Source organism: Zootermopsis nevadensis, unplaced genomic scaffold, assembly GCF_977971745.1.
Source record: "Zootermopsis nevadensis isolate Lab colony 2312 unplaced genomic scaffold, Znev_1.0 Znev_ptg000010l, whole genome shotgun sequence".
Classification (NCBI taxonomy): Eukaryota; Metazoa; Arthropoda; class Insecta; order Blattodea; family Termopsidae; genus Zootermopsis; species Zootermopsis nevadensis.
The window spans coordinates 6,683,565-6,711,225 of record NW_028259142.1 but is presented as its reverse complement, the minus strand read 5'-3'; the positions used below and the strand labels follow the sequence as shown (position 1 = coordinate 6,711,225).

Sequence of the window (27,661 nt, the reverse complement as noted above, 5' to 3'; positions counted from 1 at the left end):
TGTAGGTGGGAGCCATCTATGATTGGCTGAATAAAATACAAGCACCTATAAGAATGATTACAAATAGTAACCAGAGTTAATCAAAAAATTTAAAGGCCATATGAATGTCTGCAATCTGAATTCATCAAAAGTGTTTAATGAATTAACGGTCCATTAAATGAATTTGGTGACTAATGCTGGATAAAAGTTTCTGTATCAGACACACAAGATTAAACAGAATAAATGGTTACACTTCAAACAGGCTGCTTAAATAAAAGTGCAGCAACTCTTCCAAATAAATGTTTTTGTTCATTTCTCGTTCATGATTTCTGAAATGTATCAATGACATACATAATGTTTTTTATAATTAATTAATAATCTGTTTAGAATAATTAATATCCCTCCCTAAAGCCAACACCAGCGCCTCCATCGCGGGAAGGGGAGCAATAACAAGTAGAGGAGGAACGCTGAAACGATGGCAGATGGGGCTCTGGTAAAGCTGCGACAGGTCCAGCAAACCGACAGTGGACTGAACGGGAAATTGCTTTCAGCACATTACAAAACCTTGGGAGAAGGCTTTGTATGATGATCCACAAAAAGTGGACACATCACATGAGGAAGAATAATAATAATTAATATATTATATTCCTTATTTCCACAATTATACATAGTGATTCAAAGCTCTGATACAATACTTCACGGGGATATTGGGGAGGTCATTTGGAGCAGAAAATGTGAATAAAGTTTTGATCTCTTAAAATTCACCACTGTTTCCCAAGTTACGACATTTTTACAATAATATTGCTTTTGTTATTATGATTGTCAAATTTTATAACAGAAACAATCCTACTTAACACAACATGAAAATTGAATTCCTTTTTTGCAATGAAAGAAAGCAAGCAAATTCTGCCATTTGTAGCATTTTTCAACCATCACTACAGAGTACTCCCTCCTGAATACAACTATCCTTCAATTTACAAACTTCTGTCTTACAAATCAAAAAACAAACCACGTATATTAAAACTTCCTTCCCAATTTACAACACTATCTTTGCTACAACAAAGAACCAGTTTTTTATTCATTCTTTACGATTATTATACATACAGCAATTATAGAGTTAATACAATCATTTATTCTCCATTTATAAAAATTCTTACGTTTATACTGTAACTACAGCAACTGCTGTACAATGCAATGTTTGATTTATCAATTCAGAAGATTAAATAGTTAATACCTATCATAAATAAGCAATACTGTTCTTATTTTTATGACTGTATAATGTTATATCATACGTGGGAAAAGTATTGGGTGAATTTTCTGGGAGTTGGGAATAAGACAGAATTTTTTAAATTCAAATTAATGGGAATTTCATCTCTGGTTTATGTACGTTCATCTCACAGACAGTTTTCACTGAACAAACTATTTTAATTAATCAAGGAGTGGATATACATTCTGTTTGTGCAGTGGGGACTTGTCAACCTTGTTACTGGTACTGCTGTCTGAGTCTGGTAACTGCACTTCAACTGTCTGTACTTCAGCGAACTCTCAGCATGGAGCCCCTGCCAAACAATCACAATAACACAAAGCGACATCAACGTAAAAACGCTGTCACACGGAATGGTGGTAAATCTGAAAATTAGACGTTATTTATATTTTCTGCTCCAAATGATCTCCCCAGCCACCTGCTAAAGTACTGTTCTAGAGTTTTGAATCACCCAGTACTTATCATTAACAGATGCAACATTAACATTAAAGTAAAAATTGAAGTATAATGGAATAATTAAAGAATTCTTAATTCATAACTTAGTATCTATTGTGGGTACATCAACATTATTCTTTCCCACTCGTGACATAGGACATATATTTCTCACAACAAATTGTGACGAGTCACCTGTGACAGTACATGCAGGGAAGTTTCTTATTTTCCAAACTCTTTTTCCACAGACCTCTTGTAATGTAGTATATATATACAAAATAAGTAAACAAACAACTATTAACACTTTAAAAAGACACTACTGCCATATGCGTTTCAACCTCAAGAGGTCATCATCAGTGGCATCTGGGAAATTAATTCATTTAATCAAAGGGTTTAAACTGGATTTAGAAATAAATAAGGTGTTTCACAAAAGTCATTTCAAACAATACTGCACTAGATGTTGTTATTCACAGAGTAGATTCTGGAGTTCACAGGTACGGACAACGCGACCACAGCTCACCGCAGACCATCTACGGCTATGGAACCATCGGATCAATAGCAAAGTGCATAGTTCTACTCTGTGAACAACAACATCTAGTGCAGTGTCATTTGAAATAACTTTTGTGAAACACCTTATTTATTTCTAAATCCAGTTTGAACCATTTGGTTAAATGAATTAATTTCCCAGATGCCACTGATGATGACCTCTTGAGGTTGAAACGCGTATGTCAATAGTGTCTCTTTTATAGTGTTAACAGTTGTTTGTTTACTTATTTTATATTCTAATACACTACACAGTATGCAAAGTTTTTTAGTATATAAATGATTATTTTTTCAGGAGATACGAAAAAACTACTTTTTTGTTTTCATTTGGTATAAGAACCATTAATAACATAGAAAAAAAATGGCACAAATATTTGTTGTTTTATCTAGTTCCACACTAGTAACAGCAGTACAATGATGAAATTGAATTACTTTAGATTTCCAATTAAAAATTCATATATATAAGAAAACACGTTTTGAACCACACACTTGTAAGAAATATTTTCATACAAATCTGTCTCATAAGCAGATACTGTTGTTAAACTCACATGAACTCTATACTTCTAAGCCATGTCTCCACTTGCTGATGAGCAATGTTTAAACCTCAGTATTAAACTTTGATTGTTCTGCTAAATCCTGAAGTTTCCTGTGGCACCTACATCATGTTCTAGCAACAGTTCATTGGTAAGCAAGTAAAGGTAAAATGCTTTAACACAGTGACCAATGCAATGCAGTTCTACAAAAAATTGCAACTGGTATTGGCATACCACCTTCAACTTCTACTAACTAACAATCTTTTATAGGAATTTATAATCATGTCCTTAATTCGATAATATGACGTTGTATAAGCAAATACATAATTCCCATTCAAGTTCCTCTTTCCTGCAATTTTGATTGTAACATATGCAGTTTATCTACTACAGTCACAACAGTGTCACCATCATTTTTACACAATTCATGCTAAATGATCTTGACAAATGTTAACCGACGTCTTATCTTAATTGAAAACGCCTAAGTACAGCAGCAGAGTCCAGACACTTATCTGCCCTGCCCAAACAAGGCCACATCTGTGTATTTTAACTTGGAATTGGAAAATTATACTTGCTGCAAAAGAAAATCTAACACGGTACATGTTTATTCAAATTCGCTCCACAGGGATGATCGAAAAATATATTCTCCACATATTCTAGGAAAGAAACGCCTATACACATGTAATTATAACGATATAATCAAGAGACCAAAACGAAAAAAGTAATTGCTACTATTTGAGATATGAAAAAATACATCAATTTAAATAAATAACTTATGTATTATAAATAAAGTTGAATGTCTTCCATGCTGAATGAACACATTATTCAAAAAAAGAAACATCAGTGTACCTGTTTTTTCCTGGAGCCCCAAAACTCCATCCTCACTGTCAGCCATCTTAGCACCAGTCACTAGCACAACTGCACTGTGGGTATAACCAAATGAATACTACATTGCGATGAGTACACACAACATTGGTACATTTTTACCACACTGTGAACTACGCGTGACGTGGAATGTGTATTGCACCTGTAGCAGAAAAGTGAGCAGAAGTAGTAGCCGTCAAGGTGTGAATGGTTTTGGAATAACTAGGGTGGTGTGATACAACGTGAATTGTTCCGAGTGTGCATCATAGTTTTGAAAAAATGAGTGATAGACAAGTTTTCATCGTCTCAGCTGTACGATCACCCACGGGTAATGAGCTGTTAATGTGGATAATGTATCATCTCCGATGTCAGCCTTACTGCGAACGTTGCTCATTTATATTTGTGTTTAATACAGGGAGCCTGGGTAGTTCAGTCAGTATAGTCACTTGCTACGGTTTGGGCGACTGGGGTTCGATCCCCGATGAGGGCAGAGGATTTTTCCTCTACCCTCAGAGTCCAGACTTGCTCTGGGGCCCACCCAGCCTCCTATCCGATGGGCACCGTGTCCTTTCGCGGGGGTAAATAGCGCCCTAGATGTGATGATAACTACTCACCCCCACCTACTACTGAGGTTAATAATTAGTAGGAGCTATAATGGGACAGTTCTACTGTACTTTACTTTCACATACTAATACAAAAAAGGCTCAGTTGAAAATTTTTTCTGTTAAGTCAGATTTGAACACAATGCCTGCTGTATGTTTACATCAGTTTCAGACTTTAGTTCTTTGTTTTTATTTCACAGAGTGCATAGTATTCTCCTTTTATTGGCATATCCAGTGGATCAGGTTGATTAAAATATGAATAAACAACAAATAATGTTTGTTTTCTGTAAAATTAGTTGGTTCATGTCTTACTCAGAATGTTTTTAAACAAGAAGACACTTAAGTGAAGCCATCTCTGGCAATCAGCTATGTGAGAATGCAGTTGTGATCCAACATTTTGAAAACTGCCTCTACCTCAATTTTTAGGGTTGATGTGATGAATGGTATCTGTGGCTGAGCACCCAAATCACAATGTGGACTTTGTGCTGACTGACACTGTTCCTATTGGCCCACTTGTGGCCAAGAACACAGAGCTTCAAGAGCCAGCTATGGGTCTGAAAATGTGCATACAGTTATGACATTAATCATGTCATCCCAGATGATTCAGGCAGATATTGGAATGACTGATTGCCTGACACTGTTCCTATTCTGCTTGCAGACAAAGACACGAGGCCATCATTTTCTAAAGTTTATTACAAAAACTGTTTCAGGTGCATACAAGGGAGCATTGTCATCCCTCAGAGCGCATGAAATAGGAAGTATCGTCATCAAAGAGGCTCTCATTAGAGCTAAAGTACAACCTGAGGAGGTGTCAGAGGTCATCATGGGACAGGTACAATTGATTTCAACATTGTTACTGTTTCCCCATATGAGATAAAAAAACAAGCTCTGTATGAGTACTATATATCTTTGTATCCCTACAAATCATAAAACATTTGATTTGTGAACTCCACATGTTTCAACTATTAGGTCGTGACATTTCAAGAAATGAAGGTGTTTTGTTCATCTTCAGATGCATATGTTTGGAAGAAACTGCACATTCTAAACCTATTTTCCACACTTCACTGTAATTAACTGGTATACTGTATATAATTGTATCCCTTAAGAGAAGTGTTACATATGTTGTGTATTCCCACTAGCTAGATGAATACCTTGGGAAACTTAATCATGAAACTTCTCTTCATACATTTTGATCCTTCACCCTCAAATAAAATCACATCCACCTTGCTGCACAGCTGTTGATTTATTTCCCACAATCATTTTCTCTTATTGTAAGTCAGAGATGCAACCCATGCAAGAAACTGGCATTAGAGAAACTGTTGAAAGTGGTGGCCATTATGTTCCCCACATAAAGTGTACATAATAAATGATACTACAAAATTCTTTTTGTAATGTCTCTTGATATGGCATCTATGCATGCTATTTGTGGCTCTTCCTTTGGATGAGAGTGATTTATATCACTATATAGGGAGAGGTAGGGTTTGCACTTCTTGATGGCTATAATCCTTTTGAGATCAGTTTCCCATGAAACAGACTCCAAGTACTCCAACAGGTATGAGTCTTTTTTAAGGAGTTCATGTGGTAATATAAATTTTCCAATTTTACAACACTAATGATCACAGTTCATCACCTCAATAAAGAAAGTAATGTAGCACCTGACATTCAATTTTTGACAGTACAGAATTCAAGAGGGCTGTCTGTCAACATATTACAAAATTCTGAGAACTAATATAAGTGAAAGTGTGTCATGCCTTTATGTCCAGAACCATTCATCAGGTTTCTAAGCCTCCATAGCTGTATTTTGTAGTGCTTGAGGGGGTCTTGAGGCAGCAGTTCATGCGTCTCCTACAAGTTACAGGGATGCATGTGCAAAAAGATTGGAACAGGAAATTCATAACGTCAGGGTTTGGTTTAGGTCCATGAAAAGTGTATCAGTCTTCATTTTCAGTATTACTATTTTACAAAATGTATTTGTCTTCACTTGGGAAGATTAAATCCAGGATAATTTAATTTATTTTCTTTTGTTCCAGCTTTCACCTAATACTTTCCATCCATAATTTTCCTCCACAATGCACTCTTCAGAAGATTTCCAATTCTCTGTCTTAATTTTGGATCTTGGCAGTTTCTAATGCTCATTGACAACTTCTGCGCTACCTTTTCCAGTCTGTCCTTGAAAAGAGGAGAATTTTTGCTTACTGAAAATGTTTTGAGCTGCAGCAGAAAAATATTGCATCAGTAACACAGCACACACTCTCTAAGTAAGTTTCTAATGTGGGCTCATTCCCTCCCGTATTCACTTGGTGTAACCCTCACGTAGCTGTGTATTATTGCCATTTACAGGATTGTGATTTTTCTTACTTTTGTTGAATTTCTTGGGTATAATTCTTATGGAATGTGGTGGATCCAGTCCAAGGCTAATCTGTGGGTTGTTATATTTTAGCTGGCATTATATGTATCTTACCACTGATGGAAATTGTTCTAATTTGCAACTAGTTACTATTTTATTTCCTTTTGGTTACCAAATATTTTGTAATTCTTGTCCTTAAGATTTCTAGGCTGTAGTTTAATGTATAACTTCAGCTTTCACGGATGAACCACTGCCTATCCCCAACAACTGAAGTTATACATTAAATAGTTTGTGTTGAACATTATATTTTATGCACATTGGTCTGAGTAGATAAGTCAGTTTTGTTAACTTTTCTTTTTCTCTTTTATATACTGACTGGAAATTCTTTTGACAAACCTAAGTCTGCTCATGTATCCTCATTCATAATTTTTAATTCTTAAAGATGGTCAGCATGGGCGATCATGACATCACTTTGATTATAATGCCGTTTGAAAGTAGCAATCTTTATATTATGTATTATAAGTGAATTCGTTGAGATGTGCTAGTGGTATTTTCTGACAGTGCATCTCAGGTTGCGAATGGAATAGACTTCCAGATATGGAGGATGGCTGTGAATATATTGAATAAGCAATCCGATTATCTGCATCATGATCACTCGATTGATACAGTGTGGTATAGCAAACAATGCCAGCTGGAACTCCCAGTACTCCATTAGGCAAGCATACCAATGTCTGAGCAAATATCTGTACAATAAAAATTCTGAAAATTTAACATAGCTCTAATGAAGTCAGGCACGTGTAAAACAAATACCATCTGTAATAATGCCTTCTTTGAATAAAATTGGATCAAATAAATAGCATTATGTATTGACAATAATAAATAAATTATTACAGTAATGATCCTGAATTCATTAACTGGAAATATATGAAGAAGTTAAAGTTTTATCAGCATGAAATGTCATCCATAATATCTTTAAGATACAAAATTGGCAACCTTGAAAGTTTTAAAAAGTAATCCAATAGAATGGAGTGTCAGCTTGCTATACAGAAGAATACCAGACAGCAATGTTTTGAATAATACAGCACTGGATATTGGCCCTTGAGATTTCTCTTGTGGTCTGATGTAGAATCTCAGGTTCATTAACTGAAAATAAGTTTATTTTGCACTTACGCCTGTGTTCACTTTTTAAGGAGTCTATAGATCCTTCACAAATTTAGTCAGTGTGTTTAAACTAAAGTAATTAAATTGAAATAATTGGGGAAATTTTGTGTGCATACATGTAACTCATTTTAAGCTCATACTCAGAAATGGATATCTGACCAAAAGAAAATATAATTATAACTATAACAAAAATCAAACATGGGCTACCAATTGGGCATTAAAATACCATATTCTTGTTGCAGGCAGTAACGGCAGGACAGGGACAGAATCCTGCTCGACAGGCTTCAGTTGGTGCTGGCATTCCCGTCAATGTTCCAGCTTATCTCGTCAATATGCTATGTGGAAGTGGAATTAAGTATGTTTACATACATGTAATTCTTAAATAATCTAAAACTGAAAGCCGAATTAAAATTCTGCTAATACATTGAGAGAGAGATGAAGAGATAAAGGTATATTCCTATAGAGGTGAGTGGTTATCTAGCCTCTGAGAGCACTGATGCCTCTGGCTAATAAACTGAACAGCAAAATCCCATAGAAATATGTTCTGTTGAATGTATAGTTCCCTTGTATAAAGTAAGCTTTCGCAGCGACTGAAGTTGATGAAAGACTCTCAGGTTACAAGCTGCATCAGGTGGCTGAATGGTGAATAAACCATATCTTCTGCCAACGTTTTGAGAGCAGGGATTGCTCTCGAAACGGCAGATGATGTGGTTTATTCACCATTCAGCCACCTGACGCGGCTTGTAACCCGAGATTCTTTCATCATCAAATATAGTTCCATTCCTTGCCACATAACCATTCACCTCAGTTGAGAACGTGACAATGCATTTACTTAAAATCTGGAAATCTCTCTCTGAAAAATGGACAAGAAAAATGACATACAGTACAACACAATAATCAAATCTATCCAATGACTCTTACAGGACTGTTTATCTGGGCACTCAGTCAATTATGAATCTTGACTCTGACATAGTTGTGTGTGGTGGACAGGAAGTGATGAGCCAAGGTCATCACACCATCTTTATGAGACAAGGAACAAATGGACATCAACAGCTGACTGACTCTGTGGTGCATGATGTGCTTACAGATGCCTTTGTTGGTGTTCTAATGGGAAATACTGGTAATGTTTGCATGCATATGAAGCAGGCCTCTGTTAATGCTATATTTAGACAGCTTTTTATGAGTTCAGGTGCTCAGCAAATTATTAAAATTTATTTTTATTTCAGAAAGAGATATGAACATACCATACCACATTTACAGATGTATAACGTGCCCTTATTTTTGACAAAATAAAAAGCCACTTCCACCCCCCTTTAAATATGTTTTCATGTATTATAAGCACCCTAATTTTCATAACAAATAATTCTGAAAAAAGAACTGTGTTATACACAAGTAAATATGGTAATATGTTGGTTAATGGTTGCTTTATAAAATATAACAATGTTATATTACCCAAACCTTCTTTATAATAACCTATCAGTTAGAGAGTGAATCAGTGAATTGGCAGTTTGAGATGATTTAATGATGCATGTCTTGTAACAGAATGTTTAGTGCAATTGTAATAGTTCTGTGTACAAAATTGTCAATATCCTTATACACACAATACTAAAAAATTACTAATAGCTAATAAATACATCTCATACCTTACATCGCCAAATTTTCACAAACTGGTACTTTTACATTCCATAAGTATCTGTGCTCCAGGATGGTATATATGTAAATTATATAGAAATGTTTAAATTACATTGATAATTTTGATATATGCTAATTTTAATTTTAGCTGAGAATGTTGCGAAGAAATATGAAATTTCGAGGAAAGATCAAGATAAATTTGCTGCAGAATGTCAGCAGAGAGTAGAGCATGCACAAAAGGCTGGCTATTTTGTAAAGGAAATTGTTCCCATTACTGTAAATAGTAAGAAAGGTTCAATTGTGGTCGACACAGATGAGCCTCCTAGACATGGCACTACGGTAGAAGCCCTCCAGCGGTTGAAGCCAGCTTTTCAGAAGGTTAATATAAGTTACTCTGAAATGTCTGTAATGTACTTGTTAGACATATGCAAGTCGTGGTTTTAGTTCCTGCAGAATACCATTTATTTTTAATCGTCAGCTTTGTTTGTTTGTTGTTGTCCCCTCTCCCCCCAAACTGTTGGCTACTTTTGTGTGTTAATCACCAGTTTGCAAGTATCATATTAGCTTCTGATGTGTTTTGATTTTCAAGTTAGTAGCTGTGGTTGTTGGTGGTGATATTATCATCACCATAAGCCCCTTTTTTCCTGTTAGCAGTCTGCTACATTTATTGCAGTTGTTTTATTCATATATGTATGTTTGATAAGTCATGATGGCAGTGGGAACGAAAAAAAACAATCTCCTTAGAAGAAAAACTCTTCATAATGCCACATGCATTTTCTTGGTGAAACAGCTTGGAATATGAGTATCAACTACGAATACATAGTCAAAAGACCACCAACATTTCGAGAACCATCCTTGCCCTTGTCCTCGTCTTCAGGGTACTGAATTTTGTATTTCTTGCTCTGATGAAATAGGCAATTGTCACAAAAAATAAATTAGTTATGAATAGTGCAATAAGAAAGGTCTAAAAGGCATTGAAGTCCACAAGGAGACAGAACTGTATACTTGACTTGCTGTGTTACTATAATGGGAGATGACACATAAATTAAAATTTACATATCTAAATATAGGTCCAAGGATATGTGGCGGCTGTAGTATGAACAAGCTGAAATGTTACAGGATGGCAGTGGTACAGTGACTGCTGGTAATTCTTCTACGTATGGTGATGCTGCAGCTGCCGTGGTCCTCATGGGTGGTGATGTAGTCAAAAGTCGAGGAGTTTCTCCAATTGCTAGAGTAGTTGCATTTTCACAAGTTGGTGTGGATCCTGCATACATGGGGATGGGACCTGTCGCAGCTGTAACTTCAGCAGTGAGTCTGCATTCACAAAATTTATTGTGTGACACCACATTTGTAGTTATCTTTATATTTAGCTTAGATAGCATTCTTAATGACTTGGTACTGTTTTTCAGCTGAAGAAAGCAGGCTGGAACAAGGAAGATGTTGATTTATTTGAATTCAATGAGGCATTTGCTGCCCAGTCTGTAGCAGTCGTACGAGAACTCGACATTAATCCAAATAAAGTGAATATCTGTGGAGGTGCAATTGCTTTGGGACATCCTATTGCAGCTTCAGGTATATCAGAATTGTTTCCCTTGAACAGAAGCACAGATTGCAATGCCTTTAGTTTTTAAGATAATTTATAACAAATTTATAGCAATGCACTGACATCAACAGTAACATTTATTTGTTGCTTAGCATTAAGCTATCATCAGTGCTTTTGACATATGACATTAGTAGATTCTTAACATTATTCATGTTACCATTTTGACATCTTCTGTTAATTGCTTGTTGGGGTAATTAATTTGAGTTGCATTTTCAGTACTCATTTACTTACATTCTGCTAATGCACTTATACAGTTTTAATTAAAAGTCACTATGTTATAAACATCCTTCTGACTTCTCATATAAGCCAAACACTAGGTCGCCATCTTTTTTGTAGATGAACTCATGAAAAGCCTCACATTGGTTGCTGTTTCTTTTTGTCATATGAACAAGGGTTTTTTTAGGTTTCAAGTCTCAGTATTGATGTACCAGTTTGTAGAACATCTAAAAGGGTTTGGGATTTATAATTTGGATGCTGGCTTTTGTTTTATGGTACAGTTCAAGTTGACTAAATGATACAGGTTACCTGTCTGTAGGCACACACGTGAATCTTATGTGGGGACAAGAGGTAGATGAATTATTAACCTCTATCTTACAAGCAACCCATAAATTGTAGTACTTCATCCTACTAGCAACCCATACGCTGGACTTTGGGCATTTCACTACTGATGTGTTTCAATCAGCTGAACACTGCCATTGTTAGTGTAGGAATACATGAAAATGCTGTATGGATTAGAGTCCTTGTAGATTTGGGGTGCCACATTGTCTTCTGCCAGTTTTGTCATCAGTGAACTGATGGACACCCTTGTCTGTAGTGTCATTTGTCCCAACTTGGACATCCGTTCGAATGCAAGTGGGGTCACTTCATTTTGTCATCATCCTGGACACATTTTTCATGTAGGGCATGGTCGTGTTCATTCAGAGCAAGATGTTTAGTGGGAGAGTAATATTTTGGACAGGTGTCATCCAAGAAATCTTGAAAACAATATATGAGGTAGAGTTCTCATTTACATGGGGTGCCACATTCTGTCTTTTGAAAAGTGTGTCACCAGCAAACTCGTGGACTGTCTGTGGGTTCTCACCAGTTCTCTTCGTATCATCCTAGTCGCATTTTGGTGTGGGATATTGGTCATGTTAACCTTGTTTGTCTGGCCTCAGACTACACTGTTTACACACCTCTTGAGGTAGATGGTAGATCTTTTCATGAGGTCAGCTTCCTTCAGGTCTGTTTTATTGGTCTTGAACTCTAAGTTGTTATACAACCAGAATGTTCTTGCCTCAACACATGTAGATGACATTATTTTTAGACTGGTTGCATAACAGTGTTTTCTCCATTCAACCACCTTACACGGCTGGTAGCACGAAAAGAATTCATTATACTTGGTTGCAGTGAAAGCTTCAGATCATATATTACAATTGTCTTTTTTAGGTACCCGCATCCTTGTGACTTTGCTTCATGCACTTGAAAGGACAGGAGGACAGCGGGGAGTGGCATCCCTCTGTGTAGGAGGCGGAATGGGAGTTGCCATGTGTGTGGAGCGGTGCTAACTATACTTTTATCATTTCTGATCAAGAAAATTGTGTATGAATTACAAAGCTTGCGAGGTATTTGGTATATCATGTTATCTAGTATTAAAAATTTTGGAAGTATTTTACCTGAAAAGTATTCCTCTTAAACAGTATATGTTATACTTTTATATTTCATTTGAAGTGCTGGGTACTTTGTAATTAACAGTTAAAATTGCACATCATTTTATTGTACAATATTAATAAAAACTGATGATCCATCTAATAAGGGATTGACCATTTGACCAAGAGCTGAGGCCGTACGAAACTGAATATTTGCTGGAAAAGACCAGAAATCATGCATTACATCAAAGTTTACAGATTGTACTGCTAATACAAAACAGTCTGAATTGATATGGAGGCTTGATGGAAATGTATCCTTCAGACTAGGACTGGCAATTATAATTTAAGAACTTAAGAGTATATAAATAAACACAAATTTTAAACTGTACACTGTCACATTAGCACAACTGAACTGAAGGCAGAATAAACTTTTTTCTATATATTATAAACGGCAGATGATATAAAATCTCTTGTGATCTGAGTGAAGGTTAAATATTCCTTGCACATTAACTCTTGTGTGTTGTGAACTAAAATCAAAACAAATTCTTTCACATCCTTCATAACATTCTCAGTGAGATGCTGCAGTTTGAAGTTCAAGCACTACATAACATTAGTGAAAGGTTATGTGAATTACATCGGTACCAATAATAATTTTCAAACCAGGATGCCAAATTTCATGCCAGTGGAAGCCACTCAACATTTGCCTTCCATCAGTAGTAATTACGTGGTTGCTGTGCAAAGGTAAGGTAGTGTTATGTACCTGTAACTATAGAGTACTGAAAAATGTAGTTTCTGTTTAATTTCTGTATAAAATATAAAATAGTAATGGTCTTCTCAAAGTATTCTGCCTTCTTTTTAGTTTTATGGTGGCAAATCTCAACCACTGTGTTAAAAATTGAACATAGTGATGTTTCAGAACTTCGAGATTATGTGTAACAGGTTTCTGGTTGTGAAAATCTCCACTAGCTGAATATTTGCACAGTGGCAGGTCATTAAGGTGTATAATTTTGTAAGTAATATACATTTCCCTGTTATATGAAAACTGACACCACAAGTTCTTCTCAGAATCACTTGACTGAAAGAGCATTGAACTTTGTCATTAGTATTCTGTAGTGTGTCTCATGTCGTGATACTTTGTCTGCAGCACATGCCAGGTGGTGGTATGAATCATATTTTACTTGTACTGCTATTGAATAAAAATGAGAAATACTGGACAGTATGACTGGTCTCCCTAAAGTAGCTGTCCATTTCATACATTACCAGTAACAGTTATAGCTAAAACTGTGTGCATTATGTATAATGATCTTTAAATAATGGAAGCAGAGTCAGAAACGTCTGATTGAAACTCCATATTTACACAGCTGATTGCTGAAGAAGACTGAATGAATTTGTAAGCAGTCACTTCAGTGATAGTTTCCTTAGTTACCACAGCACAAGTTCCCTACATCCAACAGTATTAATTTCATAATGCATTAAAGTACTTGAAGTTATCACCTTAGACATCAGTAAGAATAAAGTGCAATTGTGTTAAGAAACACTTCTACTGATAACAGTATGGGTAACAAATGTATTATATCAGCTTACAACTTACTGTTAAGGGACATTGTTGATGCTTGAGGTTATACTAATAATAAATAAAGATTAAAATATTTTCCATCTTTTTTTTAGTCATTAGTACATTATAAGGCACTTACAAAAGAAGAAGCTCTTGCATCTATAAAGGCATGGAAATGAGGGTTGTCTTATATATACAGGTTGAGTCAGAAGTATGTTTACAAACTTGTGTGCGTGTTCCAGGATCAAAAATAAGAAAAAATGTTCCTATGAACATGGGGTCGCAAATGTTTCATTTTCGAAATAATAGCCAAAAATAAGTTTCAATGTATGCCTTTATTGCCAAGTATAAGGACAGGGATGTTTTTTTACAACAGATGCTCAAAGGTTGTTCCTCCATTCTCCATACATGCCCGAGCACGACGTATCTAAGACTGACAAATTCGTTCGTATACACCAGGGTGTCCTCGAATCATCTGGCATGCATTCTGCACACGTTCCCACAGGTCGTCATCATTGTGTATGGGTGTTGCATAAACGACGGACTTCAAGTGACCCCACAGATAAAAGTCCAATGGAATCAGGTCCGGTGACCTCGGTGGCCATGCTACTGGGCCACCTCGCCCAATCCATCGCTGAGGGTACTGTTCATTGAGATGATATGACGCGATGGGAGAAGTGTGCTGGGGCTGTCGTGCATAAACCACATTTGTCTTCTTGTATTCAGTGGTACATCTTCAAGGAGACGTGGCAAGTGTCTTCTTAAGAATCACCGATATGAAGGTCCTCTTAGACGTGATGGAAGCATGTGTGGACCAATAAGCATGTTGCCAACAATTCCTGTGCAAACGTTTACTGAAAATCTTTGCTGGAAGCTGGATTCACTTTGATATAAAATCAATTCATTGAAACTTATTTTTGGCTATTATTTTGAAAATGAAACATTTGCAATCCCAACTTCATAGGAACATTTTTTCTTATTTTTGATCCTGGAACACGCACACAAAGTTTGTAAACATACTTCTGACTCACCCTGTGTGTGTGTAAAATAAGGTTCTTGCTATACTGGACCTTATCTGTAATGCAACATACATTCATCTGAGACAGGTAAGATGTAAAGGTGTGCCTCAGTTCACATCATGAAGGTTTATATGGCTACAGATGGCAAAATATCACACGTCTTGCACGAGGGAAATGTAAGCAGGGCAGAACAGAATGTCATGCTCCAACTACTTTACATGTGGGAAAATGGCCCTAGTACCCGCTGGACAAGAGGTTGGGTGGTCAGCAGAGATGGTCTGGACTTGTCAGGAAATGGATCCCAGGTGTTCACCCCCAGAGCCAGGTATTTTCTTAATGGCTCACCCTTTCATATATAAGGCCTCATCTTTCTTACGGTATATTTGTGGTGGAAATACCAAGTGCTACATAATTAGGGAAGCTGTGAAGCTTAATCTATAAACATATAACTGTCTAGACAAGAAGCATAATCCACAAATTTATAACTGTATCAGACATTTAGACAAAACTTAAAAATTTGGTTTTCTAAGAGTTGTTTAATTTAATTTCCTTTATTTATTCCTGTGTATTTGACACCACTATTCATTCATAATGAAAAACAAATCTTGATAAATTCAATTTCAGACCCAAAGCTTTTACTTTTTGTAGGATTTGAGGTTTTCACAGCTGTGAGTCTGAAGATGGCTCTTCTGGGTTGTGCTGTGTAGCCTGGCACAACAACCCAGAAGATGGATATCTTCAAGAACTTTTTTATTCCAATACATTAGTAACTTGTTTCACAGTGCTTTAATAAATATACAGGCATATGCAATAAGATATGTGACATTCTGCCATGTATTTTCAGTCAGAACAAGGATTTCTGTGTGACAGCTCCAGAGAGGCAGATGTGAAGGGACTTATTTGTATCTTCCAACATAATTAGTGGCATAATCTTAAATAAATATTTCATGGACCTACAAAAAAAATTTAAATATTATTGTGTAGCATAATGATAATGTTTATGAGCAAAAACCAATTGATTAGTAAAATTCTTTGTCCCATAGACTGATGCAAAGACAATAGTCACAAACAAATGTCCTGTATATCTGCAACTGAGTTTTCTCTAACTTAACCAGCCATACTTACTTTATAAAGTAATTGTTTTTTCATGGTTTATTTTTGGCATCTTGGCAGCCTTTGATTTGTTGCATTTCCTTCTCCTTTTTCAGCTGTTGAACTTCCTTCACAGTTTCCTTCTGCCTTTGTATAAGTTTCCTTGCCTTCCAAGATTTCTTTGGATCTAGCTCAACTCTGGCAGATCTAGGGCACATTTTCTTCAGTTGATTCTTAATAGTTGGCACAATTGAGAGCTATAAAAAATGAAAGTGTTGTAAACAGTACAACAGAAAACAAAAATATAAAATAGCAAACAAAACAGGATATATGAAACTGTCAAATCCAAGATGGTATCAAGCAATGTATCTTAGTTGGAAAGTATTGCCAATAACTAAAATTTAAATCTGTAGAGCAGAGTCCTTGAGAAGTTGATAGTCTTTTAGCTAGTCCAGAAATCTGCAATTTATGCAACTCAAAGGTTCATTGCTGTGATCAGAAGACTAAAACGTCACCAACACTTGTAGAAACACACTAGGCTGATGTGTGGTCACTCATCTGAATTAAGGTGAATGCTGCTGAACAAAACCTATCTAATACCTCCAGGTGTTGGCTATAATGACATTCCTGACTTCTGCCCACCTACGTAATGGTGTGGAAAATGAAGCACCCCATGTTAGTCCCTATGATAGGATGATCATTAGTGACAGTTGACAAAAACCTGAGTTTATCATGAATGCTTCAAAGTACCATCCTTGACCCAGATGAAGAGTTTCAGTCTGAGTGGAAAATCTGCATAGTTCAGAATCGGATACTAAACCCAGAAACCTCTGGTGCCTTATTCCAAAACCACCAGATCTCCACAACAGAACAAATAATAAGGTCCATTTTAAGACATTATCATACATTGTGTGAAGACTAAAACAATAAATCCCAAGCAATATGTGACTTTAATAGGGCTAAACTGTGTTCCTTCAAAGAAAAAAGTACCAAACTAAATGGCATGTCATTATATCAGAAGCACTTTGCTGCACAGTTACTGTCCAATCTAGATCACCATTGAATTTCTCTATCATCAGCATGTACTTATTCTCAATACTGGGAAATAAGAATATACAGCTTCAAAACAACTGTCTCCATTGCCTAATCATTTGTGGAGCAGCAGACTCTTAACTTACATACCTAAACTGTGCCAGTATCAACTATTCATTCCTACGAATTAGTCATAAATTAAATTATACAGTGCATTTAATGTCACTATGCATTTGTGGTTATGTAGTAATGTATGAACTGGCAGGGGGATGATGCAGCACTGGCAGATTGCAGTTAACTGCACAGTGACTTCTCAAATGCTCTGTACATTCTTCATTTACAATTGTAAATTGTTGCAGTCTTTGCATAAAGTGCATGAAATTAAATGATATTTGAACTCCAACGAAAAATTGTATAGGTTGGGGGAGGAGGGTAACAAAAACAACTCATTATAATATCCTATGTAATACCTGTAACATGACTGGCTCTCTGAATGAACATGGAAGGCTAATTAAGATGTGCAAAATAGTAAAAGGACACACACACACACAGGACGTCCCACAACAGAATGTCCATAGGTTAACTATATGCTCTTGGGATCATTTTAATTCGAAAAGTTCAAATACACGTGGGTCCGATCTGCAACGGTTTGTCAAGAAAATGAGAAAGAATTTTATTGCATTTGTAACTTTTACATTATTTCCATTTAATTTTAGGTTACATTATTGTTATTAATAGTAAGTTTAGATAGCACTCTAAATTGTACTTTCAATTACTCACGTTATTTACGTGACTCGAAATGGCCACCCTTATTGATGCAAAGTTGAGTCCTTCATGTAACTGAAGTAACAGTTCTCTTCATAGAGTCATGATCATTTTTTATGTTAGCACCAGAGTCCATTACTCGATTCGCCGACTCAGTCCTACTGTTTGGCTTGAAGGCATACACCAGGGATTTCACGTTACCCAAGAGAAAAGACGAAAGATCTCATGATGTCCCTGGCCAAGTAATTGCACCACCTCGGGCAATCCAACGGTCTCTGAACTGTTGATCCAGAAATGCAGTCAGTCACGTGCCTGCCAAAATGAGGATGTGCGCCATCTTGTCCGGTTAGCAAAGGAACATCTTCCGACGTCAACGGCAGCTCTTCCTATAAGAAATGCAAGTAGCACTGAGATGTCAAGCGGTCTTCAATCATCGCCTGCCCCGTGCCTTACCTACGTGCGCTGCTTAGTGAACTAATATATAAAACACAGCCAATGCATACTGTATGCAGAGCATTTACCTGACAAACCGTTGCAGATCGGACCCACGTTTATTTGAACTTTTCGACTCAAAAATTATCCAAAGAGCACGTAGTTAAACTATGGACCTTCTGTATGTGTGTGTGTGTATATATATATAAACACACACACTCCAAACTGAAGTAATTTAAAACTATTCAGAGAGAATGAAGTTTGGGGTTGGAGAAACAATCTATACCATTCTTCAGATTTAATAGAAAAAGTCCCAATTGACTGGTTCTAGAGGTTTGTGCCAATGGTCTAGTGTCACAGTGGGAATTTTCTTTCCACTATGTCCATTGTTTTTATGTTCAAAATTAATAGATCGAAGGAAGCAAACAAGACTTCAATGGCTGCAGAACCCAAACAAAACGAATACGGATTATCTATGTAATGTAAGACATGCAGGTGGTAGAACCTTTAGAAATAAAAAAGGGAGTATCTGAAAGGCAAAAAAAATGTTTAAGGATATGAACCTCAGGCTAATTTGGTAAGGATGATAATGGCAATTTACTGACAGATCCAATCAACATCTTGAATAGGTGGAAACATTTCTTTGTGTTCCAACATTACATGGACTGGAAATGCTGAGAAAGGAAAGTGGAAATTGAATAACACAAAATGACTCACAAGGGAAGGATTTATATTTACAACAAATGTATGCACATGTTCATTGTCTCATTTCTATTTATATTTACATTCAGTGCTAAAAACACAGGCCTTCATGAAGCTCTTGTAGCTTAAGTTATGAAGGGCAATGTTATTGTAACATTACAAACACATAAGTCATATACTTTTCACATCCAATTACATCTAACTTTGTAATAAGTCATGTGAGTATAGAATAGGTCTCCAATGTTCAGATGTTCAGAGGCTGTCTTGCCCCTATCTTCCTAGACTGACGTGATGAGTAACAAAGCATGTCTCAGACCGTGGTGTCTCCGAGATGGACCGATATGGAATTGTGGGCAGAGGCAGTCACTGACTCATCACGATGTCACTTAACCTCAACTATCTAGGATGTTTGCTACATTAAACCCTTCATTCCATAGATGACAGTTGTTTCTGTGGCTCACATTCATTGAAATATGTTGGTAGCCAGAATCCAGAATTGTCTTTAGCGTAATCACATATTTCTGTTGAAGCTGACCTCAGTGGCCTCTTGCATTAAGTATTTCTGAACATTCTTCAATCAAAATTCCCAATGGTCTCAGAGCAAGATTTCACATACTATTTTCAATGGGGACATAATTTTTACCTCAAATTATGTATAACTGTACAAAAAACAACAAGAAATTTCCTACATCATATTTGGGATTCCTGCTTCAGTGAAGATGTCAGTGTTAATGTTGGTCTTCTGGGTAGTAATGTTACACAGACTTGTGAACAGATACCATTTCAATGGAACATACTGCCTCTGTCATTAAGGGTTGAGGGTTCCTTATTGTGAATACTTTACCATTTAAATGAGAAACGGGTAATTATTTAAAATATAAGTCAACACTTCTAGCTACATATAGAAACTGGATTCAATTCATAAGCAAGGTGCAAGTGTATATTATACTATGGGACATTGAATCTCTATTCATTTCTAGACATTTAAGAATACTGCATACCAAATACAATCACGTCCATAACAAAACTCTTAGAATTCTTACAGCCTCCATCACTGCCTGGTGATGAAGGAAGTAAGCACCTATTAAACAGGGTAAACTTCTATCAGACCACATGGAGCAACATGAGAGAAGATAGTCATCCTCAAACTAGCCAGCATGAAAACCTAATCTCTCAATCCAGAATGGCTTCATGAAATTTGGTATGCTACTGGTGGTTACTTCAAACATGTACTTTTTAATTCCCCACACTCAGTAGAGCCAATATGCATGATCCTCAGTGACAACCAATGTCATCAACAATGATGTTACCAGTGATCATACAAACTATTCATGCTGCCACCTACCCATAAACTAATGAAACTATTTGTGCTGCAAACTATCAGTGGCTTGTCTACCTAAATTAATTTATTACAATATGCTTCTATGGTAGTTTCTGCAGAAAATCTATCCTATTCAAGGAAGTGAATTGTTGAGCACTCTAAAAAAAATTAAGTACAGGTAGGCCCCGATTTACGCCGGAGTTACGTTCCACCTCCTCAGGGTCGTTAGCTGAAGCGGTGCAAATCGAGGAAGAATTATAATGTAATGGTGGACGAGGAGAAAGCAACTGATGCCAACACTAGCGCCACCTAGGTACCCACTTCCTGTGCCGTGTTTACGCTTGTGTTTTCAAATTTTCTTATTATATTTTTTTTCATTATTTTAAAAGGGCGTTAAAGTGAAACAGCGTAAAATGAAGTGTCATAGAGCGAGGCCTACCTGTACTGTATTTCTATGGACATGTATGCATGGGTCTGTAAATGTATCATTTCCACAAATTAAAATGTGAGTATATAAAAAGAGTAAACAGAGCAAATGGTGGGTTCTTACCGTTATTGATTGTTATTCTTATGTATGTTTAAGGTGATAACATCAAACAGCATGTGGCATCAAAACACCTTTCAAACTTTTGTGTACTCTGAATTTTTAATCTTAATTTCTTTTCTGACTGAATATGGCTCATGAAACTTCCTGCACAATCAACTGCATATATATATTAATTTAAGGTGACTGCCAGAAACTTTTTGGGCAACCAGGATAATAACCTAAAAAGTCAGACTGATCATCCCCTTGGGAAAATGTATGAAACTCATGAGTTAAGGGTAGGTTGGCAAGCACATCTAAGTCTGGTACACAAATTTTAGAATGCTTCTTTATGACTTCCCCCCAGAAGCTGCTCCCATCACACTGTTTTTCTTTGGTTCCAAAATACGAACCCCAGCAATTTGAAACGATGACTGAGGCATCATTATGAAAATAACTGTCAACACCATTCATTCCTTCCGCACCCAATTCCTCTACCACTGCAACTGCATCACACTTTGTATATTCTGACGGGACATATATATCTTGGATGAGATTATCTCCCACATACAAACACTTTGGCTGCTGGAGTCCAGTCTTCTTGGCAAGGAATTGATACAGATCTTGCCAATTACCTTGACTGTAGATATTTCCTAAATCTAAGTCTTCACTACCAATAGGATCCATTTCTGTAATTCCATCCAGTTTTAAGAAAGGCCTTGCACCAGTGAAGAAACCGGGTTTCCGTGCATAACACACCACTATGTCAAACAGATTTCTCCAATTTGCACCAAGTGAATTTGTGGCACTAAAGGATGCAAAATCAACATGAGACCCTGTCAGGAGGAATACTAATTTTGAGTCCTTAACCTGTTGCAGCCAATTTATAACATTATTGCTGCACTTGTTTATATACCTTTCTGGTTTTTCTTTCAATGCTGAAAAGTATCCTCCCTCATTTGAATTGAAGTTTTCCCTTTTGAACATGTATATAAGTCCATCCAAAACATCTGGCCATACATTATAAAATTCCAATTTATTTCCATCCCTGGAATCCAGAGAATCAACTATTCTTCCAAATGCTAATGCTGCAGGCATATCAAAATAATCAGATGCTGTTCTGATTCTCTCTGACATAGGCCCATTCCATGCTACTAGCATGTCCTGGCAAAATGCTACTGATGCATTCCATTTTCTATCCGATCCATAAATATTTTGTATTTCAATATCAGACATAAAACGAGTACCATGACTACCTTTCTTTATGAAGCCATCACTTCCTAATTGCAGAATGTTTCCTTTATAGAAATCAAATACAAGGCCCTTCTGGAGGAAATCAGTGCTTCTTTCCAGTGGTTTCAACAAATATTCTGCATCATGGCCCTTCTGCGTCACTAAATAATTCGCTAAAACCTCGTACTCTAATTTCACCATTTGTGTCAGTTTATATCTGCATATTGTATTGTCAAGATCAAAGCCAATGCAATCGTAATCACTTAACTGAAAAATACGCTTTTCATTCCGAGCTTTTGCCATCCTAGTCTGCACACGTGAAGGACAAGAATGGCAATATGTATTCAAAGACGATAACACCTCTTGACATTTAATCCCACCAATGGAGGAGGAAATCCGATTGGTTTGTTCACCGACGACGATATCGTATGCGAAATTGCACAAACTAGTACGTAATAAACGTGCTTGAAGCTGGATATACATGTTTGATCTCATTAAATATGCGGACTTTCCAGGGTAAATACTTTCTTTACAGTACATTTCTTAAAGTTCAGTGCAAAGTTATTCATTTTGGTGAAAGAGTATTCCGTTCTTATTTGCGAATACAATCAGCTGTTTTCAAACTCAACGCCATCTCCCGACCAGACAGCAAACTAAACAAACGTCTTCAGTGAAATGAACATATGGTTACTCCAATCAACGCTAGTGAATAGTGAAGCAATGTAAGCTGTAGTATACTGCCAAAATTATGGCTAGACAGCGTAAAGGACCAGGGTGTACCTTACCAACCTGACTATTTTTGTAGTATAATACTATTTTCGTAAAGTTTCTCTTTCATAATATTTCATTCGCCGTCTATTATTTGAACTCATGGCGATAAAGAAGTCTCTTTTGATGGCGGCTAACAATGTAATGTGTCCATCCTACAGTTCTTTCAGAGCTTTGTTTTGATAATCACAATTTCCTTGCCTCTGTTACTATAAAACTTTAGATAAGAAAGGCATGTCAAGAATGTTTTTCTGTTGCATGTAACGGGCTACATGAGCGACACCAACGACAGTATATGGCTAATGCACGTCAGGCTTAATATCGAAAGCAGGAATCTACTAATATAATATCCTGTGTCCGTCATGCTTGTATTTAAATTACAATCGTTATGTAGTTCTTAGCATTATGGCCACACGCGGATGTTTATTAGTTTTTTGTGTAGAAAAAGACAGGAAAGGTATCAATAATGATGAGAAAGCAAAGGGCACGGCAAGTCACTGTAGTTGCCTATTTCAGCGTTCTATCCTTAGAAAGACAGGAAAAAGTGACGAAAACCTCAGCCAGGATACTACCTGGGTTCGAGTCCTAATGATGGTTTCTGAACCTCAAAAACTAAATATGAGAAGATCGGCGCCAAGACCACAGTTGTTCGTTTCAGTAAGATTACAGGATCAGAGACCACAACCCCCCAAAAAAAATCTGCCCTGGGTTCGAATCCCGGTGACGAAGGTTTTAGTAACTTAGAGATTAAGCAAAATAAAAAGGCGCCAAGACCCAGGTGATTTGTTTCTGATGGGATGTTTCAGAAAAACCAGCTAACTGTCCTGGGTTCGACTACCTGTTAAGATTGTTTCTTTAGCTCGGAAACCAAGGCAAAGGAACGGCGCCAAGACCAGAGTTGTTTATTTCGGCGGGGAGATGACAAGAACAAAAAAGATCCATGAAAATATGTCCTGGTTCAAGTCCTGATGAAGATTATTTCTCTAGCTCAGTAACTAAGCATGACAGAAGAACTGTTCTATGCACTTATAATCTGTAATCATTTGCCAAATTTCGTAGCAATAACACTGTTTGCACTCTGATAGATAGTTTAATAATTATTAGTTCGATTACCTACAGCCAGGATTACACTGCACCACAGGCAAGTGCCTGGTGACTTGGCTCACCTGGCATACCTTCTCTCTAATAGTGTAAATTTTACTTCATATTTCTGTAGGCCCAATGTGACATCACACACACCAGCAATTTATAAAATATTAGAAAACTGTCTATCAAAAATGACAGGAAAAATTTAATTAGTAATTAGAAAACACACCTTTTATGTGTTAATTTCATGCACATCATACAAAGACGGCATCATAACAATTTGTATTGACTGTTTTACATCTGCACAAAGGGATGTTACAAAACTGCAATGAAGTTATGATGGGCTGGACAACTTACATGGATGGTAGAGACAAGAGATGAATGCAGCATTGTGATGGAGAAACTTTGGCAATAACTTTGAACACTGAGGATATGGGAGGATAACAGAGAGATGGAATAGTTTGTAAAAATGAGAGATACACAACTAAGGATAAGGTAGTGGCAGCCTTGGTATTAGCATTGTTGAATTTCTGGGTACTCATAACATCAGTAAGGTTTAGTGTGTCATGAAAAACCATTTAAGTGAGTCAAAGTCATACTCATGTATTAATCATACCACATATTCACCTCATTTTATGAAAAAAACAATATAACTTACCTCATCAGGAATGTGTACATAACGGATGTTTCTGGCATGAATGAAGAATGAATCAAATGGATACTCTGCTCCCCTTGTGTCAATGAAAACTGCTTCTGACATCACAATGTTCATAAACCTATAATGCAATAAATTAATGTTGAATTAGCTACACAATAAGACCACTTGCACTTAAAACATGTCGTAGGAACTCCACAACTAATGATGATGATCTGCTAAAATGTCATGATTATGTCTGAAGTATGAACATAAATAATCCAGAGACTATTACATATCTTTTACAGTAGCTTTTTGTTTAAGTCCAGGAACTTCAAAGTTGAATTCTTCAGTCACATTAAATGTCAAAGGAGTAGGATGCATCTGCTAAATCTGATCCTATAATACCAATCTCACCCTCTCGCACATTCCCACATATTAGGCTCTAATAACAAAGTCATGTCAACATTTCCAGTTCAGGATAAGAAAAGAGCTTCATATGTATATGAAAATAGTGGCGATTAGTGTAGATTTGAGACAGAGCAGATAAAATACAGATCACCTTCTCCTGTAGTCAGCAGATACTACAGAAAGAAATGGAAGTAAGTACAAGAGTACAGTGCATCAGCTGTTTACAGATTCCAAAAACTCTTCTGAAGTAGTATATGATGTTCTAACTGTACTGAAAACACCCAAAAACTTAGTTTGATTTAATAAAATGTATCTGTATAAAAGCATTTGTGTATAAAAATTTATACAATGAACTTAAAATTCAGAATAATCTAAGATATACTGAATTCAATACCAAACTTCTTCTTATTTGCTTTAAAAATATACCTTTAGTAAAAATGCCTTTATGAATCATGTGATGGCTGTCTTCTGGGTTGTTGCTCTGTATAGTCTGGTAGAGGTTTAAGGTAAATTAAAGTAAAGATAAAAAAAGGTAAAGAAATTTAAGGTAAACATGGTGCTACAGCCCAAAAGACAGCCATCTTCAGACTCACCGCCATGAAAACCTCAAATCCTACGACATTTTACCTAATGGATAACAGCACTACTAGTACATGCTAATAATGTTAAAATTTATATGGTGAAGACATAAATACCACAAAAAGAACACAAATCCTCCTGAATGTTGGTTAGTTAAAAAATATATATTTGAAAAGCCAAGTAGCAGTACATGCTCAAAATTTCATCATAATGCAAGAATGTAAGAAATTTTTATGAAACATTTTAAATTTTAAATGTTTTGATACTTAGAAACAACACTAACAAAAATACTATAATTAACTTAAAGCTGCAGTGTTTCCTTGAATTGTTCATTGTTGTTCAGCTTGTCAAAACAACTTGCTGTTTTATGGAAACCATTAGTTATTCACCATGTTCACATAAGTCCACATTAGATATTATCCGAAGCCAGATTTATCCAGTCCACATCTTCACAAGTTGTTTCTCTATGAACCATTTTATCATTACCCTCCTATCTACATCTAGTTCTCCAAAAGTGATAATCTCTTGAGATGCACTGACCAAAATTTAAATTTTAAATCAGCGGTTCATCAGATTGATTCATGCAGAACTTACTTTGCAATAAATATCTACATATAAATACTTGCCATATAAGTATGCAGGCATATATAACAAATATAACCCATGTTCAATAAAACTATAAATTTTGAACTGGTGTGTGTTTGTAGTTTAAAAATTCTAAGATATGATATAGTCTTTTTCTAACTATAAAGTGTGAAAATGGTGCTAATATGCATTTTGTAATAAAAATCCATAGCACATCAGTTACAGAACAATGCTGTACACAACACCCATATCAAGTAACTGAAGTAAAAAACAAAATTTATAATGGTTTGTGAAATCTGAGATTCTGGTGGTAGTGAAGATGTCAATGTCAGTCTTCTGGGTTATAACAACATGTGGACATGTTAGGTAGGTTCCAACATTTCATGAAACATACTGTACCCATCTTCAGGTCAGTGATAGAATGATATGAGTTAAGTATACTGTTTTTAATTTTAAATGAAATCCAAACTGAATAACTATCCAGGAAGTTATGTAAGTTATAATGGTTCATGTTAAATCTTCTTCTTCCATAAACTCAATGTATCTGGGACTATTAGCATCTGACAAGATTCCCAATGCCATCAATTTGTGAAGAATATTGAAAGATGTTCTGAGACTAGAAACTGTTATTTAAACATCCAACCCAACTGCCTGTCTCTAAATTAATATTTTTGCCTACCCTTATAAATTTAAAATAAACATTAGACCATGTACACCCACAGCCATTTAACCAATTTTAATATAAATATACCAAACATTGGAATTTTCAAAACTCTTAAGAATGACGTTAAATGCCTGCTGTCACTTGTTTTATTTATTTATTTGTAGTTTACTTAACAACAATTTTTCAGCAGCTCACACTATGTAACATCAAGCTTATTATGTTAAAACCACATATAATAACCTAGAAATTTCGGCAGTAAGAAACTGTAAACTAGCCGCCTAAAGAATGGCACGGCCGTAAAAGGCGCTTGATTTCATTACGGATTCATAAACAATTTAAGAAATCCTTAAATAAATGTCCTAATTATAAAGAAACTCTAATCTAGAATAACAGCTCAGAATAGTCTTCGTAACAAATATATGCTACGTACCCATCAACTTGTTCAATTTTTCCAGTTACACAAGATTCATTCCTCAAGTCGACAGTTGTACACCTTCCTTCTAAACCTTGAACTAAACAAACAAGTCCATTAATCAAGAAGAATTTCTCCCTCCTTGACACAAGCGCCATTTTTTCACAGTATCGAAATACCGAAAGTCGATTGTTCAAATTCTCGACTTTCTAATCCTTGAACTACTGTTGGAATTTAAAACATCTCTGTCAACAAACTTT

At 36.1% G+C, this 27,661-nt stretch overlaps 4 protein-coding genes across 13 annotated transcripts in view; 1 reads left to right on the top strand and 3 right to left on the bottom strand.

The window, feature by feature from the left end:
• Positions 1-3,665, bottom strand: part of LOC110835956 (MAP7 domain containing protein ensconsin) — a 220,188-nt gene extending 216,523 nt beyond the window's left edge. For 2 of the 4 annotated variants that reach the window (XM_087346384.1, XM_087346391.1), the window contains exon 1: positions 3,598-3,665. In XM_087346384.1, coding sequence (XP_087202510.1) covers positions 3,598-3,643 — 46 coding nt within the window. In that variant the 5' untranslated portion in view covers positions 3,644-3,665. The remainder of the gene's footprint in view (positions 1-3,597) is intronic. The other 2 variants (XM_087346394.1, XM_087346396.1) reach the window with 1 other exon arrangement.
• Positions 606-27,661, bottom strand: Lsm10 (U7 small nuclear RNA associated Lsm10). 6 transcript variants are annotated; one of them, XR_002545104.2, is made up of 5 exons: positions 27,420-27,639; positions 24,775-24,892; positions 16,288-16,511; positions 3,598-3,671; positions 606-1,538 (listed from the first exon to the last, which is right to left on the bottom strand). XR_002545104.2 is itself a non-coding variant. In XM_022076712.2 (4 exons), the coding sequence occupies exons 1-3, from the start codon at positions 27,557-27,559 to the stop codon at positions 16,308-16,310; spliced, it is 462 nt and encodes a 153-aa protein (XP_021932404.1). In that variant the 5' UTR covers positions 27,560-27,639; the 3' UTR covers positions 4,890-6,383; positions 16,288-16,307. The 6 variants fall into 6 exon arrangements, 4 of the variants coding, with proteins under 4 accessions (XP_021932404.1, XP_021932403.1, XP_021932399.1 ...); XM_022076712.2 differs by lacking the exons at positions 606-1,538; positions 3,598-3,671 and adding an exon at positions 4,890-6,383; XM_022076711.2 differs by lacking the exons at positions 606-1,538; positions 3,598-3,671 and adding an exon at positions 12,642-15,218.
• Acat2 (Acetyl-CoA acetyltransferase 2) lies at positions 3,705-14,244 on the top strand. 2 transcript variants are annotated; one of them, XM_022076704.2, is made up of 8 exons: positions 3,705-3,813; positions 4,925-5,046; positions 7,965-8,077; positions 8,646-8,842; positions 9,503-9,732; positions 10,474-10,665; positions 10,767-10,929; positions 12,389-14,244. In XM_022076704.2, the coding sequence occupies exons 1-8, from the start codon at positions 3,705-3,707 to the stop codon at positions 12,505-12,507; spliced, it is 1,245 nt and encodes a 414-aa protein (XP_021932396.1). In that variant the 3' UTR covers positions 12,508-14,244. The 2 variants fall into 2 exon arrangements, with proteins under 2 accessions (XP_021932396.1, XP_021932397.1); XM_022076705.2 differs by having other exon boundaries at positions 3,705-3,940.
• On the bottom strand, positions 19,197-22,936 carry Nt5a (5' nucleotidase A). Its single transcript, XM_022076703.2, has one exon. The coding sequence runs from the start codon at positions 22,800-22,802 to the stop codon at positions 21,228-21,230; it is 1,575 nt and encodes a 524-aa protein (XP_021932395.1). The 5' UTR covers positions 22,803-22,936; the 3' UTR covers positions 19,197-21,227.

Bases quoted from the DNA above. Each gene is read 5' to 3' on its own strand.
- Nt5a (XM_022076703.2), bottom strand. From the start codon at position 22,802: ATGTACTGTAAAGAAAGTATTTACCCTGGAAAGTCCGCATATTTAATG.
- Lsm10 (XM_022076712.2), bottom strand. From the start codon at position 27,559: ATGGCGCTTGTGTCAAGGAGGGAGAAATTCTTCTTGATTAATGGACTT. The intron at 24,893-27,419 runs GTACGTAGCATA...ATTGCATTATAG, and splicing joins AAAATTGAACAAGTTGATGG to GTTTATGAACATTGTGATGT. The intron at 16,512-24,774 runs GTAAGTTATATT...CATTTTTTATAG, and splicing joins ATGTACACATTCCTGATGAG to CTCTCAATTGTGCCAACTAT.
- Acat2 (XM_022076704.2), top strand. From the start codon at position 3,705: ATGAGTACACACAACATTGGTACATTTTTACCACACTGTGAACTACGC. The intron at 8,078-8,645 runs GTATGTTTACAT...TGACTCTTACAG, and splicing joins CTATGTGGAAGTGGAATTAA to GACTGTTTATCTGGGCACTC. The intron at 8,843-9,502 runs GTAATGTTTGCA...TTTTAATTTTAG, and splicing joins TGTTCTAATGGGAAATACTG to CTGAGAATGTTGCGAAGAAA.